Source organism: Zootoca vivipara, chromosome 7 (genome assembly GCF_963506605.1).
Source record: "Zootoca vivipara chromosome 7, rZooViv1.1, whole genome shotgun sequence".
Taxonomy (NCBI): Eukaryota; Metazoa; Chordata; class Lepidosauria; order Squamata; family Lacertidae; genus Zootoca; species Zootoca vivipara.
The window spans coordinates 60,810,870-60,828,534 of record NC_083282.1 but is presented as its reverse complement, the minus strand read 5'-3'; the positions used below and the strand labels follow the sequence as shown (position 1 = coordinate 60,828,534).

The window sequence follows — 17,665 nt, the reverse complement described above, 5'->3', positions numbered from 1 at the left end:
TGCAGTCATTTTGTCATATTGGCCAGAGAATTAAATCAACAAAAAGAATGGAAGCAGGGATCATGCTTTTTTCTTCCAGCACCTTATAGTAAGAGCAACTCCTTTAAGCAAAACTGTTCCTGCTTATTGTTCACAAAACACTTTGGGATTTATAGGATGGGATGCTATGTTGTTATTGTTTTATTTAAAAAAATATAGTAGTTCTTGTGACAGAGTGATCCTGTCTCCTGCAAGACTAATACTCTAGCTGTATTAAATGATGGCTGTGCTTGCACATCTGGGGGTCTCTATGAACACAAACACATGTTGAAGCCATACCAAGCAAAGTAGCCCTTTCAGCTTCAATAAAGACTTTAATTTTAAACAGTAGCTCTATAAAGCAATAGCTCTGCTGAGTCTCTGTTCAACAACATACATACAGCAGTTAAAACTACAGGAAAAGCAAGCTATTTGTATAGAAGGCAATAATGTACCCTCTACAATCTGTAACATTTTGTTGCTGGATCTATTACACTTGTTAAAAGAGGTGGTAGCTGGGAGGTAGCACAGAATGAGCCACTATTAGTAAGGAATGATTTGAGCATGTTCCAGGATATGGTCTGAAGGCTCATGAGGTCACCACCTTCCTGAAGTGATTGCCTGAAAACCACATGCACACCACCTTGGGTTCCCTGGTAGCCTCAAAGGTGGGATATGTAATAAAATTAAAATAAATATGTAAGAAAACATTTTCACTGAGATTCTGAAGAAATGAAGAGACTCCCCAGTTTGTAGGCATTTTGGACAGGGACCAAAGAATGTATTTTTCTCAAGAAGAAAACCATAGCTATGTTTTCACAGAAGCCTTTAAAGCGACCCCAGATTAAAGCAATCTCAAAATACCAATATATAAAATAGACTTGTGAATAGCCACTCTGTATGTGTGTTCAATTTTATGTTTGTCCAGAAATGGAACAATTGTTTACTTCAAAAAACTGTTCAATTCATGGGTTGCTATGAGTTAAAAAAACTACAACCGCAAAGCAGGAAATCCTAAAAGACAGATCTTTCTCCAATATGGAGTAATTTGTCCGGGAGGACAAATCTTTAAAGCCTGATGAGATTAGGAAAACAGGAAACAGCCAGATCATGAGACATTGACTCATTTGAGAGGATTTTTTTTTAAAGAAAAAGAAAGAAAGAATGATTATGCATATTATTGGTTAATTATAGTATTTTCAATTATATTGCCGTGCAGACATCAAGATGCCCGCAAGACAACCAGTTTGTTCAGATTTGTAACATAAGGCAAGTGGCAGTTAATCTACAAAGTGAAAACTTCCCATTTCCTTGCCGCCACACTGATAGGGAAGTCCGCACTGACAAACTTGTTGAGTCTGAATGAGAGTAATGAGCCATTATTAAGTTTGCTTGCAAAAAGGAATATAGCTAAAGAGACAAAGGCAGTTGCCTTGAACACTTGCATTACTGCATTTACTCTAGAGGACATTTTCCCGAGAGAAAAGAACTGCTTAGATCCCCAGCATCAGCTCCAACACTGTTTCCCGGGTGAAGGAAAAAAGACTCAATGGAGGCATGGGCAAGTAGCAGCTGCAGTAATGAGCAGGGCAAAGAGCAAAGCACAGATATGGAAAGATGCCACTGAGTACAGGGCACTTGCTAGTACAGTGGTACCTTGAGTTACAAACACTTCAGGTTACAAACTCCACTAACCTGGAAGAGTTACCTCGAGTTGAGAACTTTGCCCCAGGATGAGAATGGAAATTGTGTGCCAGCAGCACAGCGGCAGCAAGAGGCCCCATTACCGAAAGTGTGCCTCTAGTTAAGAACAGGAACAAATTAAGTTCGTAACTAGAGGTACCACTGTATTGAATTAAGAGTTGTTCACTGCATGAAACAAGCTACACTTTGAAAGTAAGACACTTTCATTATTATTTCCATACTGCCTTTGGAGAATACTTCCCACTGGTTTTTTTCCCCTCCTTACCCACAACACATCCTCTAGATCTGTTCAAAAATGTTTGGTTGCTATCAGTATTTCTGAAGCAAAGAAACAGAGTTATACCAACCATTGTGTTTCTTGTCCCTTTATAACATCATACATGTAAGCTGCTTAAACACCTGGCTTCACTGTGCTATAAAGCAGTGCTTTTTTCCCTTAAAAAATGTTTAGGGGTACTCTCATAGTGTGGGGTGCGGGTGGCACTGTGGGTTAAACCACAGAGCCTAGGGCTTGCTGATCAGAAGGTCGGCGGTTTGAATCCCCACGACGGGGTGAGCTCCTGTTGCTCGGTCCCAGCTCCTGCCAACTTAGCAGTTCGAAAGCATGTCAAAGTGCAAGTAGATAAATAGGTACTGCTACAGCAGGAAGGTAAAGAGCATTTCGGTGCACTGCTCTGGTTTGCCAGAAGCAGCTTAGTCATGTTGGCCACATGACCTGGAAGCTGTATGCCTGCTCCCTTGGCCAATAACGCGAGATGAGCGCCACAACCCCAGAGTCGGTCATGACTGGACCTAATGGTCAGGGGTCCCTTTACCTTTACTCTCATAGTGACTCAATAAAATCATTTAATAGTTCGAATTGGGAGAAATAAATACTGTAAATGGACAAAAGTATTAAGATTCTCAAAATGTTTAGGGCTATGTGTACCTCTGTGTACCCCCAGAAAAAATCACTGGCTATAAGATCCTGCATTTGTCAAGCTGCTTTCACCATCATCATTACTACTACAGTACTTATTACTACTATTGAATTTCTTTAACACCCTTCATCCAGGGATCACAGGGTGGTTTACAATTCAGTGCCTCTTCTAGATCACAGAAAATGCATCTTCTTTAAATAGCATACCATGCAATCTTGAACTTCCTTATTGCTAGTTTTCCCCCCTCCTAGAGACAGACGTTTGAAAATAAACACAGAGTGAGATCATAACATAGGGGTAGAGAGAGAATGAGACTAGATTAATGCAAGTAATCTGTCATCCAGAAACTTGATAAAAGACTGAAACCTCTTATCTCTAGTCTGCAGAAGCTCCAAATCAGAATGATGTTCTGTACAATAATGGCTAAAAGCTGCCAGTGTATGAAAAGAAAACACAGAAACACAAAGCTCATTTGGCTAATCATGCCACTTTCTCAATCAAGTGATCAATCTGCTTTATATACAAGAATAAGGTGTGGCACTTTGTCTACACTTTACCACCTCTGCAGAGTGAAATTTGCACCCAATGACTTTAGATTACCATGAACCTACTACCCAGGTAAATGGAGCCTTTAATAGCAAAAAATAGGTTTACATTTTACGGGGAAGATTTCTAAATTGTATTGCTTACCACAGATCTCCTCTGAAGGTTTCTGGCTCCCATAACAAATTCTGAGCTGCTGCCATTAATTCTCTCCCCTTCTCAAGTTCTATATTAGTAGTGTCATAGATCTAGGGTACCAGGGCCTGTTCCTGGATGGTATAAATTAATAAACAGTATTTGCGATACAGGGGCAGGGGCATCTTAACCATAGAGGCTAGTGGCACGGGGCGCCAAGTTCTCGAGGGCGCCAGGGAAGAGGCGGAGGCTGGATGTGGCACCTCCTGGAATCAGCTCGCCGCCCTCGCCCGCCTCCACCATGCCATGCTGAAGCAACGCCATGCCCAGAGCCTCCATCTGCTGTGACCACCGTGGCACGAACCGGCCAGCTGAGCCGGGAGGTGTCGGGTCCAGCCTCCACCAGGCAGATAATCTTGTTACACAATTAAGACTGTTCCTCAAGGCTGAAAGGCTAATGTTACTCTCACCAATTTTCCTCTTTCCTATACCATCCGTTAAAAGTTCAGCTATCCCACTGTGTACTATTTCAATTATTTTTGTCCATTTCCTTGGAACGTACATCTTTCAAACACTATATAGCTTGAAATAGTTCTCTTTCTCTCTCTTTGTGTAAATTCTTCATCTTAGACAAACAGTAATTAAATTCATGTGCAAAATTTTTTGCAATGATGCAGGAATTAAATCACAAAGGTGAAGTAAAACAAGATAGGTTTCTCCCAAATGAGCTTCAATTTAAATGAGCAATTTTCATTATCTTGCAGTATTTGTATAGTTTGCTACTTGAGAAAGCATAATGCTCAGCTTATTCTTCAAGTTAGTGCAGGTGGCAGGGATGGGTGAATCTGTCAGTTCTGGTTTCTCTCATGTTTTCAACCACAAGTTCAGTTCTTCACATATCCATGTCAGGTTTTGTTTTTGTTTTAATTTAAAAAGTTGTTGAAAATTCGTCACTGAATTTCTACTAATATTCACTTATTTGTATGTAATTTTACTTAAACACATTTTTGCAAAGCGGTTTTCCGAAATGTAATTCATTTTAATGTTGTTTTCCCTAATTTATGCATTTTTGCACACAGTTCTACTGGGTAGGAGAACAGCATTGCAAAATTCAGAGAAGTGCAAATTTCAAAGGATGTCTGTTTTAATTTGCATCTTGATAAGAAAAGTGTCCTAGGTAAGTTTCACCTTTAAATGCAAACTGAATTTCTCATACACGCGTAGCAGGTGAACAACTCCTTTTGTTCTTAGCTAGCATTGATGAATAACCATATACATAAGTCGGTACGAAATGCCAAATCTTATCCTAAAGTGTTAGAATGGGAGTTCTTATTTAGTCTGTAAAGATGGATCAGCAATTCACCTAAAAGAACAACACCCTCAGGAGACACTTATCAGGGGATTCTGAGGGCTGCAGCAATGGGGGCAGGAAATTCCCCTTCCTCAGAAGTCATTTCACAGGCTTCTGTTGGATAAAAGCCAGTGTCATTTGCGATTAGAAGTAGTATCTTCGCACAGATTTTGAAAACGATGAGCACATGGACTTCCCCATAGTTGGCTGCAGAAAGAGGCCCATTTCCTTCCTTTCCCAAAATTACCAAATGGGAAGACACATTGGTTTTGCTTGCATATACTAGATAAAGCTTTAATAAAGTCACTAAAATACTGGATTCATTCCTCAGAATCAGTAGTAAGAAAGTGGTAAATAAAAAGCATGAGGAAACAAAATAATAATAATAATAATAATAATAATAATAATAATAATAATAGGGTTTCCCTAGCCACTCTGGGTGGCTTCTAACAAAGATTAAATATACATTAAAATGTCACACATTAAAAACTTCCCTAAACAGGGCTGCCTTCAGATGTTTTCTAAATTAATAATAAAGAGGAAGAATAAAAAAGAGGAAGAAGCCAAGTGAAAGAAGGATAAAGGGTCCTTTTTTATTTTAAAGACAGCCAGCTCAGACAGAACCAGAAATCATTGTCTGCTGAGGAAGTATTGCACATATTTTGCAGAAATGAAATCAGTTTATACTACATGAAAAACCTGGAACTGGAATTCATATCTGAATCTCCCCCAAGAGAAAAGAGAGAAGACAGCTTTATTAAATGGTTTTATTCAAACAGGTTTGCTTTAAAAATAAAATGTTTGTGCATACATTCAGCTTTTATCCCTCAGTATCCAGAGCAGGATAAGCAGGAAGCACCTGATTTTCCTCTTCCTAATATGTGGAACAGGAAAGGAGAATTACTTATCTCCCTTCCTTGTTCTGTTTGGAACAAGATGCAGAGTCAACTCAGGTGCAACTCAGACAGCCAAGTATGTAGTCTATAGACTACAGTTGCCATATGTGCATCAATTACCTATGTTAAAAAATGGAAAGGCAGAAAGGGAGCTCAAAGAGAAGATGCACCTGAAGGAGCGTTTCCATCCGCATCATTTAGCCCTGACACTGAGGTCCGGCTCCGAGGGCCTTAGAGCTGTTCCCTCACTGGAAGAAGTGAGATTACAGGGAAACAAGCAGAGGGCCTTCTCGGTAGTGGCACCCACCCTGTGGAATGACCTCCCATCAGATGTCAAAGGAAATAAACAACTATCTGACTTTTAGAAGAAATCTGAATGCAGCCCTGTTTAGGGAAGTTTTTAATGTTTGACGTTTTATTATGTTTTTAATATTCCTTTGGAAGCCGCTCAGAGTGGCTGGGGAAACCCAGGCAGATGGGCAGGGTATAAATATATTATTATTATTATTATTATTATTATTATTATTATTATTATATATTATTATTATTATTATTAACCAGAGCATCCCCTCTTCCTTCTGCATTGGCATTGCCTCCATATGTCTTTACATCCCTTCCCACCAAAAGCATGAATCCCCTTCTTTTTCTAGGCGTTATAGGCTGAGAGTTTAAACTGCCAAGTACTTCCAATATTTATGCTAATTCTATGACATTCCTGTACCTCTGGCAGTGACAGCAGTGGGTCGGTGTGCAGTGGGGGTACAGGGTGGGTTAAGAGAAGCCAGAGCACTTACAGGTTTCAAAGCGACTAGGCAGGTTTTCAACAATGGCATCTTGTTTTCTTTCTTTCCACATTTGTGGGACTTTTGAGCAAAACTGATATTTGTTTTGCTGATCTGTGTTTTGATTTGATCCATCATGCTACTTGCTGTGGCAACAGCAAGTGCCCAGACTACTCATTCAAATGCCTTCTAATTAATTTTGATACAGACATGTGGGGACCTGCAACAATTCACAGCAGGTGGAGACGTAAAGGCAGTGGAAGGGAGATTATTTTTGCTCAACAACTTGATTCCCCGAGTGGGTTTGTTTGCTTACAGATTCCATGAGGCTGGCAGGCAGAAAGTTCCAGCTGCTAAGCCCCAGAAGAACCCAGGATCTAACAGCATAGCAGCAGCGGATGCTGCAACAAATGTTCCTGCAAACTCGATCCCTGAAAAAGCACAGTTGGTTGCTTTTATTGGGTGTTAATTAACACCCAATAAAATTTGGGTCTTTAAATTCCTTTAAACAATCACATGTTTTTACCCCCTGCCCTAGAAGATATTGAGGTGGAACAGTCTTACAGCAGTAGCAGTAGCTCTCTTTTAGCTTTCAGGCAGCACTAAAACATTCATTACAGATTTTGCCCTTGCCTGGGTGACTCCATCTGGCACACAGCTCAATTCATACAGCCTAATGTGCAAGATACAGTGGTACCTCGGTTTACGAACACCTCAGGTTATGAACTTTCGGTAACTACTGAGAAGGCCATCTGCCTGGTTCTCTGTAACTTCGCTTCTCTCAGTGAGGGAACCACCAGAAGGCCCTCAACGCTGGACTTCAGTGTCAGGCTGAACAATGGAGGTGGAGACACTCCTTCAGGTATACTGGACCGAGGCCGTTTAGGGCTTTAAAGGTCAGCACCAACACTTTGAATTGTGCTTTGTTATTTACCCTTGCAGAAAACACCAATGGAAATTGTGATGGTTCATTCTTCTTGTTTATTCTTTAAGTAGTTAAGCAAATACATACATTTACCAAGCAAGCCTTGTTTTCATCGCTGCCAACCAAAAATGCAAAAAAGGGGTAAGCATAAATTAAACACAATGAAAACACTTTAAAATACTAGGCGGATAAGGTCTATTGAGAACCAAATCATGCCAATATGTCTCCTAGCAACAGACTTTAACCCTGTACAAGTATTGTACTGCAGAGGAGGCCTCAGAAGAGGACTGATAGAAACCAACAGGGATAGTTAGGTATTCAGAGGAAATATCTGTATTGCTGCTCCTGCCTGTTGAGACTCCTACAACTGCTGTTCACCAGGCCATTTCTTTAGAAGAACATGCTGAAACATGACAGTTAGAACAAGATCTTCAAGTTGCACTATACTTCTGTGATGAAATCAGAACAATTCTGATTTTGAAATGATGTGTTTGAATTTGTAGTAATCAAGGTGTTTAACCATGGCACTTTCTGTACCTTTCATCAATTTGGACATGAAATGCCAATGTATACGCGGCTACGTAGCACTTGAGGTCCAAGGCTGCTAATAAAGCCTGAACTGTTGAACAGTATATAAACCATTGCTAGCAAACAATTTATCTATGGGTGGAAAATGAGGACAGCACCTGCAGCAGCACTCTTGCATAGCAGCTCTTCCAGTAATTTATAGCTTACCTTCAAGGCTTCTATGACAACATCTTGGGCTTCTAGTTCCCCTTCAAGAATGCTAAATAGTGTCAATAGTTCAGGTTTGCTGAGTTTGTCCAGATTCATCTTGAACACCTGGAGAGAGAGAGAGAGAGCATAAAGCTAGATGCTGTTTTTGAACAACCAGCAAGCATACTTTTATAATGCCATAAAGAACTTATGACATGCAAGTTTGAAGTTTCCAAGGTTTCAGTCTGGAAGCTCCTTTACCAAACACACCCACCCAACACTTCTCCTTTTTTACGGCCAGCAAAATTACTTTGCAAATCAGCAATCCTTCACTGTTTCCCCTGGGCTCACAAGCATATGCACACCCAGATGGCCTGGGAACAACACAACTTTTAATACAGCAGCACTAGCAACCAAGTAACAACCCATTTAACTAGGATAATGAGAGGGCTCATTAACCATACTCGGCATTTAGACTATATAGCTAAATATCCCATTGAGAATCATTCTAAAGCCCTACAATTTTAGACTTAAAAATTAATGTTTGAAATACTACATAGAGTGTGGCAAAACCACATCTTACCTACTTTATACAGACATTCTCTGACAAAGTTTCAAGGTGTTCACTCATGCTGGAATCACTAGGAGTCATCCTACCTAATAAATTTGAAGCCCCATCTATTAGAAGTCACTACGATACCAATCCCATGGAGTTTTCTTGGCAGGCATGCTGGCATAGCCTGGTGTGCTCTGGTCCATGGGGTCACGAAGAGTCAGACACGACTAAACAACAACAACAACAACAACGATGGCAATCACTTGAAAGCATATTACCCAAAGTCAGTTTCCTTACACATTTTGAGTCCAACTACTCACTTTATTCCATCAAATAGTCAAAAAAATAAATTACAGCAAGCTAGCATCTTGAAATTATGATACAGCTATCTCAAAGTTTCTGTATGCTTAAGAGACTATTGGATGCAAAATGTTCTACATCCATTACCACTTTGCAAGTGATTTGTATTATAATATGTTGATCTAAACAAAGACACATTTAGATTTGTTTAAGGCATAGTAGTGATCCAGCTGCTCAGAGATGTATGAATGTACTGAATATGTCGCAAGAAACCAGGCCATCTGCTGAATTCTCACTGCATTCATTGGACCAGTCCCATACTGGAGCTCAAGATGAAATACCGTTTTAGGTTCTTCAGCAGAACACTAAAGATGTCAAAGGCAGGGCAGGGAGAGAAAAGACACTGCTGATCTCATTAGAGATTCTTCTCCAAATGAAAGGACAACTGTGGCTCTTTGTGGTATTGTGGCTGTTTGATCCCAGCATAAATGCTCATTACAACAGTCATCATACCATGTACATTCAGTATTGCAGATAAACAAGTTGACTGTCTAGGGGAAGTTTAAACACTTTGGAAAACTCACAAACGCCTGCTTTCATAATTTCCAACAAGACCAGACAGACCTAAATTGGTACCGACACAACAGAGAAGGTGATATGTTGTTCTTGAAGTTAACAGCCACATTTCCATCACTTTGTGAAATCCTTCCCTCAGGCACACATTTGCCCTGTTGCTATAACTTCCTGGCAACTCCAACAGGCCCTTCAGGAAGGCACTGCTACATAAAGCAAAATACGATGGACCACAATTTACCATACTTAAAAATAAACCATTCCAAACAGTAGTACACCTTTGTCTTGGGTTTTTACATCTAGAGTTTGATGAGTTGCATAAAGTTTTCAGAACCTTGACAGGAAATAGCACTTCTCTACAGAAAAGCTGTGAGATAGAAGTAGCAGCAAATGGTTGGTAACTGACGTTCAGAAATGTTTTACTTAACAGCAGTAAACAGATGACCATATATTCCACTGATTGTAATATAAAAAAACCAAAATCTGACAGATATTTTCATGTTGGGAAGGACTGACATCAACTGAAGCTGCTTCTTGAACTCATGAGTTTTTCTACATCACACTATAATCTATACACTATCCGTTGCAGAAACATAGACCACATAATTTTTGTAGTATACTTTCTTCTTCCACCCTGCTGCTAGTAAGTTCTGTGCTACCCTCGAATTTTTAAAATGTCACCACGAAATGCACACGTTCTAGCCAGAGTGAAGCAGCACACAATTATTTTGTGAATACACCAATCAGAATAAACACTGATTGCAGCGTTTCTGAAAGGCCAGCTCAATACAGCAGTATGTATCAGCAGTTTTTCTTTTTTAAAGATCTGTGTTTGAAGGTTTTGCCTCAGATGCCTGGTGCTATTTCCTTGGCATAAACCACAATAAACAGAGGCCAGCATTTCCCTGCAATTATTGAAGATATTTCCTGTCCTTCTTAAACTCTTTGACAGCGCATACCTGTTACTGAAACAAGGCTCCTCTGTGCACGAACCTCATTTAAATTCATTGTATCCAAGTAACCCTGGAATTTTAAGCACTTCAAAAACTCCCCAAGGTGCTAGCTGAGAATATGCTGTCATTTTCACGTAACGTGGAATGTATTACTGTACTTCCTTGTGGTATATATGCAAGAACAGCAACCTCTACAGAAGTTTACATGTGTAGCGCTAATTCAGTTTATCTATATACTTTTGAGATTAAAAAGTTATTCCTTTTTCCTATTGCTAAAAAGTATCCACAACCCACTTACTCTAGGGCAGTTGCAGTTGCAGCATCCTTAAGCTGAGTAAGTTTTAAGTAGACTGTGAATGCAGCCTAAAAACCACAACTCGGATTGTGTTTACCCAGATGTCAGTAGCCTCAAAAGAAAATTCAATTGATGTTAATAAATAAATATATAGGGCAGCAGCTTAAAAGCACAGTTCAATGCATGTCTAGTAATAAGGAAAAAAAATCAGTAAAGCCTTGTGGCACATCAAAGGCTTTATGGCACAAAGTATTTACACTCTACATGGTATAGAATGCCAAGTATACAATGGGACTCCAAAAATGTTATTTAGGCAGCAATCCTATGCCCACTTACCTAGAAGTAACACTCAATGACATCATGTACTGTCCATCTCAAGTCACACTTCAGCTGGGTCCAATTGCTTACTATAAAGTTTCACAACTCAGAACTTTGCATGTAAAATCTTAGAGATCCAATTTTCTTCATTTGAGGGGGAAAACCATCACTTTCCCACAATCACTAGCCCCTTATCTCTGTCTCGTACTAAAGATATGAAGAAAAATGAACCTGGAAAACTCTAATAGCCAAGTATGTATCCTTGTGCCAAACAAAAATAATAATTATTTTTCTATGCTGACTGATAGCTACTTAAAATAAAGGTCTCCCTTTTTAAAAAGAAGAAGAGGGATTCATTCAGCAACAGCCAAATAAATATCTGTTTGTGCAAATCTGATATTTTTTGCTTCATCCTGCAGGTATACAAGAAATCCAATTAAATAACTTCTCAGTGATTGCAAAGGCATTCAGTACTTTCTAAGTACTAATATGGTAAAATCACAGGTTCCTCTACATTTATAGGATGTCTGTGAGGATGCAGTTTTTTGTATTTCTAATTTTTTTCTACAGAACTCTGGATAGTGCCGCTACTGCTTTGCTTAGGTTTAAAATGGAACAATAATCTCCACTGTCTTTTGAGAGGCATTTTCAGAACTTTTATTGAGAAGCGGAACTCCAACGCTACGAAAGGTACTTGATACACATTCTTTCCATCATCAGAAATATATGCCTGTTCTTTTATTTATTCTGTCCCCAGTTCTCTTGCACTTCCCTCTTTGCTGTACTGTGAATTTCCAGCACTGTTCTGAGAATCAGCTAGCAATGATGCCAAGTGATAGATCTAAGCCAGCACTTTGTCCATTAAAGGCAGAGGTTGCAACAGTCACATCTATGGGGCCTGTGAATTGGAGGCTGTTCTCAAAGAAATGCTGTTCATGAATATCACTCACACAGGCCAGGCTGTGTGACTTGGAAGCACCTAAAAAGAGAGCAGAAATAGCTAACTGGTGCTGTAAAGAATGATTGCTTGGATTTGTCAAGCCAAATCTGGTTCACAGCATCAGCTGGCATGTAGCTGTTCACATTCAGCAATGGAAGCAGAACAGATATGATCAGAACTACCCTGTGAATGTTTGGGGTTTTTTTTACTTATAGAAGAGGGGTAGCCAACATGGTGCCCTTCAAAAGTTTTGGGAAAACTCCCATCAGCTCTAAACAGTTTGGCCCATGGGCAGCAATGATAGGAATAATAGTTAATAACACCTTAAATTGATTAAAGTTACTCCTTGCCACCAATGAACATGCTATGAATGAGGTCTTTCAACGGGAGGGCAACCCATCTAAAACTGGTTGAAAACCTCTATCAAAATCAGCTTGCTCCCTAAACCATAGCTCCTTCAGCCATGGTAATACATTCACCCAAACATAAGAATGAAACAAGACCAACATCTTTGGGTGTGGGGGCTCCTCTGCAGACATTTGTGCATTTAGTGCAAACATACTAAGAGGATTTCTAAGTGCATTCAGCTGAACAAGTTTAGAAAACTCCCTGTGACTGGAAGACCTGTTAAATCAGAAATGAAATGCTTGGACAGCTCAGTTGGCTAGATAGATAGAGCATGGTGCTGATTGCAGGTTCGATCCCCGTATGAGAAAACTGCCTATTCCTGCATTGCATGGGGGTGGACTAGATGATCCTCAGGGTCCCTTCCAACTCTACAATTCTATGATTCTACAAAGAGAAGCCCATTTGGTTGGGTCAGAGCTCCAACGCACCTTCCAGATAAAATGTTTGAGTACAGCTTATGTCTTACTGGAAGAGGTTTCAACTTGTTTGCCTTCATCCAGCATGAAGTGATGGGCAGAAGCAAGGATTTAAAAGTTTTTTGCCATCTTGAAATTATCAGAGGCACAAACCCTGAGTAAAGTACAGTGGTACCTCAGGTTACAGACACTTTAGGTTACAGACTCCACTAACCCAGAAATAGTACCTCGGGTTAATAACTTTGCTTCAGGTTGAGAACAGAAATCACATGACAGCAAAGCAGCGGGAGCAGGACCATCTTAAGCATATCTGGTGCCCTGGCGCCATGGTGCGAAGATCCCTCCGGCGCCCCCCCCCCGCCCCATTTCCCAGCGCGGCTGTCTGGCGGGCACAGCCCGGCGCCCCCCTGGCAGCCCGGCGCCCAGCACCCCCCAGCCTTGCCGTAGGGCTGGCCCTGAGCGGGAGGCCCCATTAGCTAAAGTGGTACCTCAGGTTAAGAACAGTTTCAGGTTAAAAACGGACCTCCAGAATGAATACAGTTCTTAACCCGAGGTACTACTTTATAGATAAATGGCAGCACCCTCGTTTCATAGACCATATAGTGAGATAGCCATTTTTATAGAAAGCTGCACAAAACCTACAGTAGCATACAAAGTCACTGCTGGTTTACCTTCTTCAGTTCTCCAAATTGAAGACAGTAGCTTCAATTCATTTCTCACAATCATCCTCCTAATAAAGAGCTTTTTTTCCAGTTCACGTCATATCATATTCTGGTGATTCTAACTGGATATCATTCTGGCCAATCCAGGAACTGCCAAACATTTACTCTGAGATACAAGCTAGCCTTTCAAGGGCTTTCCGCATTCATCCTTGTACATACTCTTAGTAGTAGCAAATGAGTGAAATGCAACTTTTGCAAATGAGTCAAATAGAGCTTTTACCAGGAGTGGGAAACGGACTGCTCAGTGTTCCCCAACCATTCTATATCTATAATAAAATAATACAAAAGGGGACCTTTTACGTGACATGGCATGAAACCCAGAACTGAATCAAGGGCAGACCACTTGGACTTCATGAGCAGGAAGACATACACCATCCTTCAGGGGGCAGCCATGCACTCTGATTAATTGTGCAAAGTTACCTCCCAAGCACATGAACAATTGTTTCATTCTCACTTTCCTCCACACCTCCCTCCACCCTTACTTTACATCTTGGATTTCTCAGTCAGAAGGACTGTAACAAAAAAAAAATCAGTCTGACACAACATGTTTCCAAAAGAGGCAGACGGTGTTCAGTGTGGAAATCCCCATTTTAGTCTGCCTGAGGTAAGCCAGCTGGAGACAGCAGCAACAATGAAAGCTGAAAAAGGCATGGGGAAGTGAAAAACACACAAGATTATCTAGTGGTGTCCTAAGATAACATTAAAGCCATTAAAGCTATGTCACTAGTGGGTCCTGGAATAGTCTGATGCATTATGGGATCTTGAGAATTATAATTCTGAGTATAATCCAGATCACTGTTTGTTGCCTGAAATGTGTAGAATGGCCATACGGACATCCATTTCCTCCACACTGGCATGTGTGTAGTGTTGCACGTGAACAAACTATAGTTGCTGCAACATTTCTGCTTAATATTAGAGGCACAATAGCCAAAGCGGTGAGGATAACAAATTATCAAATTTACAAAATGCATGATAGCAATAGTTTTGGGTGGTGGCAGTTAAAGAGATCTGCAGGAGCATATTTGTATTATTATAGTCAAAAGGAAATACATACAAATCTGTTCATGAGCCTAGGAATTAAAAGTCTTAAAATCATATTATTCAAGATATCCAAATCAGAACCTCAGTCCTTGTTTCCTGCCAATCCAAATTAATTTACTGCTAGTAATTGTTAGAAATATAACATCTTCATTTTTAGAAAAAACTAGAACATACAACTAATTTCCTATACAACAGTGTGTTTGCTTTTAGAACTCCTGCTAACTTATGCTGTCAGTGCCGTTATGGCCACTAAGCACACCTTCAACAAACACAGGTTCAGTATAGCAGTGGCATGCAAAAGCAATAACTTTAAAAGAAGCAGAGATATTGGAGGTAGTGGCTAGAGTAAGCTACAGTGATGGCAAACCTCGAGGAACCTTATCCTACATTAATACTGATTTTTGAAAATACTAATAAGACAGATTTTAATTACTAAATTAGGAATCTCATTACTTTGAAAGGTTTTCTAAATAAAAAAAATCATTCTAGGAAGAAACGCTTTACAATATTCTCTAATGTCATACAAAACTACATACCACTGCAGGTGACATGTAAGATCACTATAATATTAATTGAGAGGGCATCAAAACATAAAGTGATTGCCAGAATCCTTCACCAAGTCATGAATAAAGTTTGACATATAGTAAACAAATTGTCATGCACTGCAAATGTTTCAGTAGTCCAAAGCAGCCCTTTATTTAAGCAGTCAATGTAAATACTTTCTATTTTTGTTTCAGCCATTTGATTTTCCTAGTCTCAACCTGTTTCCAGAAAGAAGTCCTATTGAACACTATCCTGGCACCCATTAAAAATAAATAAAAACCCTCAATTCTTTTTTAATACTTACCAAATCGTTTTCAAGCAGATCTAAAACAATCCAAAACCAAACAGTTCAAACAGCAATCCTCTAAAAAGTCTGTGACCACAAGGTTTATCTGACCTGCTCCTGCCCAAAACATACCTTTGTGGTCACAGTACCCCACAGTCACCAGAAATTTTCATTTCCCCCTCTTCGTTGCTATCATACAAAGACTCATTTTATCACTTAGAACAAATAAATACACTTTCTTCCATTCCAAACATGCTTTTAAAAACTTGCTCAGCTTCTGCATGTGCAAAGTGCTTCATGCTGTATCACCAAGTTACCACGACCATCCTTACACTCCTGAGATTGTGAGGATTCTCAGTAAAATCTTGCTCAGCAGCGCCTCTCATTTAGGAAATTAAATATGGATTACAAGGCAACCAAACCTTAGAATATCTCTCTCTCACACACACAGCTCCCAAGTCCCAGACATGCAGGGTCATTCCACACAATATATAGTGGTAATTGTGCTTTCCCATGATAGTATCTGTTACAACTGTGCAAGCAAACACTTATTTTTGCCAAATGTACAAGTTATTTTTTGCAATAACTTTTATTGATCATGAGTTGCATTTGAAGGTGCAGACTGATCTGTGAAGTTCCCGCTTTTCCTTTTGGGACTTGCTCAATGCACCCCCCCCTCCCCAGTACCCGATGTTCTAAAACAAGGGCAGGGTAACCTTTTCTGCCAGAGCACCAGATTATTACCATCGCTCGGAGGGCCAAGTGGACGAGGCCAAAAGTTAAGGGGGAGCTAAAGTTGAACGAAAAACAGAGCCATAAATAAATAAATAAATAATAGATAAACGAGCATCTCCAAACGTAAATGCAAAAAACACACAGAGAGAACATTTTTTTAAAAATAAATAGGCAGCTGTAGTCTTAAAAGAAAGCAAAAAATAAGCTGTGTGTGGGCTCTAACCAAACAAACAGAGAGAGCATTCCAAACCTGCTGCTCCAAACTTAAACGCAAAGGAAGCTTTTCTAAGCCAGCAGCTCTAAACTTACATGCAAGGCAACGCACAGAAGGCAGACAACGCTGAAGTAGCCAAGCTCCCGGTGGAAGACTTTATCAGTGGCCGAGTGAAACAAAGCAAACACCCTTTTCACCGGGTGGAGGAGGGAAAAACACACAGAGAGAAACAAGCAGCCTTCTCTGGGTGGGAAACAGAGAGCTCCCCTTCCTTATGCAAAAAGGCTCAGCGAGGGGAGGACCCGGAGAAAGCAGCCCTTACCAGAGCGATTCGCAAGGAGTGCCTTCTTCAGCCTGGCCTGAATGCAGGAAGGAAGGAGGAAGTAGCGACGTCTTTCTGAGAACCCAAGGCGTCCTTAGCAACCACCTTAGCGACGGACCCTCTGGCGCCAAATTCAAAAATGCTTCCAGGTAAAACTTCAGTCGCCGAGTGCGGCAGAAATGTACCAGTGGAAGCTTTTCTGTCCCAACGCTTCAGCAAGCGAAAGAGTCTGTGGCATACAGCCGTGGGGGGTGGGGTTGCAGCAGGACTGGGCATAGAATCCAAGTCCTAGGGGCCAAGGTCCATTTGGCCCCCTCGCCCAGAATAAAATATTTGAGCCTCACCCCCGTTAATGGGCATTCCCATTCAAATGGTGTGCGTGTGCTGCGTCAATGTGATCGATTATGCAGGGTGGGGCTTACTCCCCCCCCCCAATATTTTTGATGAGATTTTTGATGACACACACCTAAAAGGTTTATCTGGAAATACTTCCTGAATTGAAGTCAGTCAATCACCCATTTCCACCACCCTTCTGAGTGATACCCCTCCCCACACTTTCTCTACATATAAGCGTCTGGGGCCTTCTATTTCAGTGTATCTGAAGAAGTGTGCATGCACACGAAAGCTCATACCAAAATAAAAAACTTAGTTGGTCTTTAAGGTGCTGCTGGAAGGATTTTTTTTAAATTTTGTTCCTGAATTGAAGTTAAGGCCCTTGCTGATGCAATCGGTAAGTTCGAGTTTGTGGTATCCCTTCTTACATGGTAAGACATCCATTTTGAAGTCAATTTTACAGCAAGTTACTACAAAATTAGGAAGATGTTTTAAATTCAGCTACAAGCCAGCTGCAAATGACCGATAGTTACCTTTGTGGTCTGCGAGTGTGATGAAAATTTTCCCAGCAAGTTCTGATAGGTGCTACTGAGATTGCAAAGCAGCTAGAAATCCTTGTACCAAATGTTGAGACAGAACAAGTTAGAAAAGGAGCAAGAAACTGAAATATGATACCTTAGAAGAGGCACCACAAACTCCAAAGAAGAAATTCAAAGCAG

The 17,665-nt window shown here is 40.4% G+C and overlaps 1 protein-coding gene across 5 annotated transcripts in view; it reads right to left on the bottom strand.

Moving 5' to 3' along the window:
• The window catches only part of CTTNBP2NL (CTTNBP2 N-terminal like), a 37,063-nt gene extending 20,380 nt beyond the window's left edge, over positions 1–16,683 (bottom strand). The window contains exons 1-2 of one of the 5 annotated variants that reach the window (XM_035123020.2): positions 16,614–16,683; positions 8,010–8,117 (exon numbers count right to left, since the gene is read on the bottom strand). In XM_035123020.2, the coding sequence (XP_034978911.2) occupies positions 8,010–8,108 (99 nt within the window). In that variant the 5' untranslated portion in view covers positions 8,109–8,117; positions 16,614–16,683. The other 4 variants (XM_035123019.2, XM_060277150.1, XM_035123022.2 and 1 more) reach the window with 4 other exon arrangements.
• Positions 16,684–17,665: the final 982 nt, after the last annotated feature.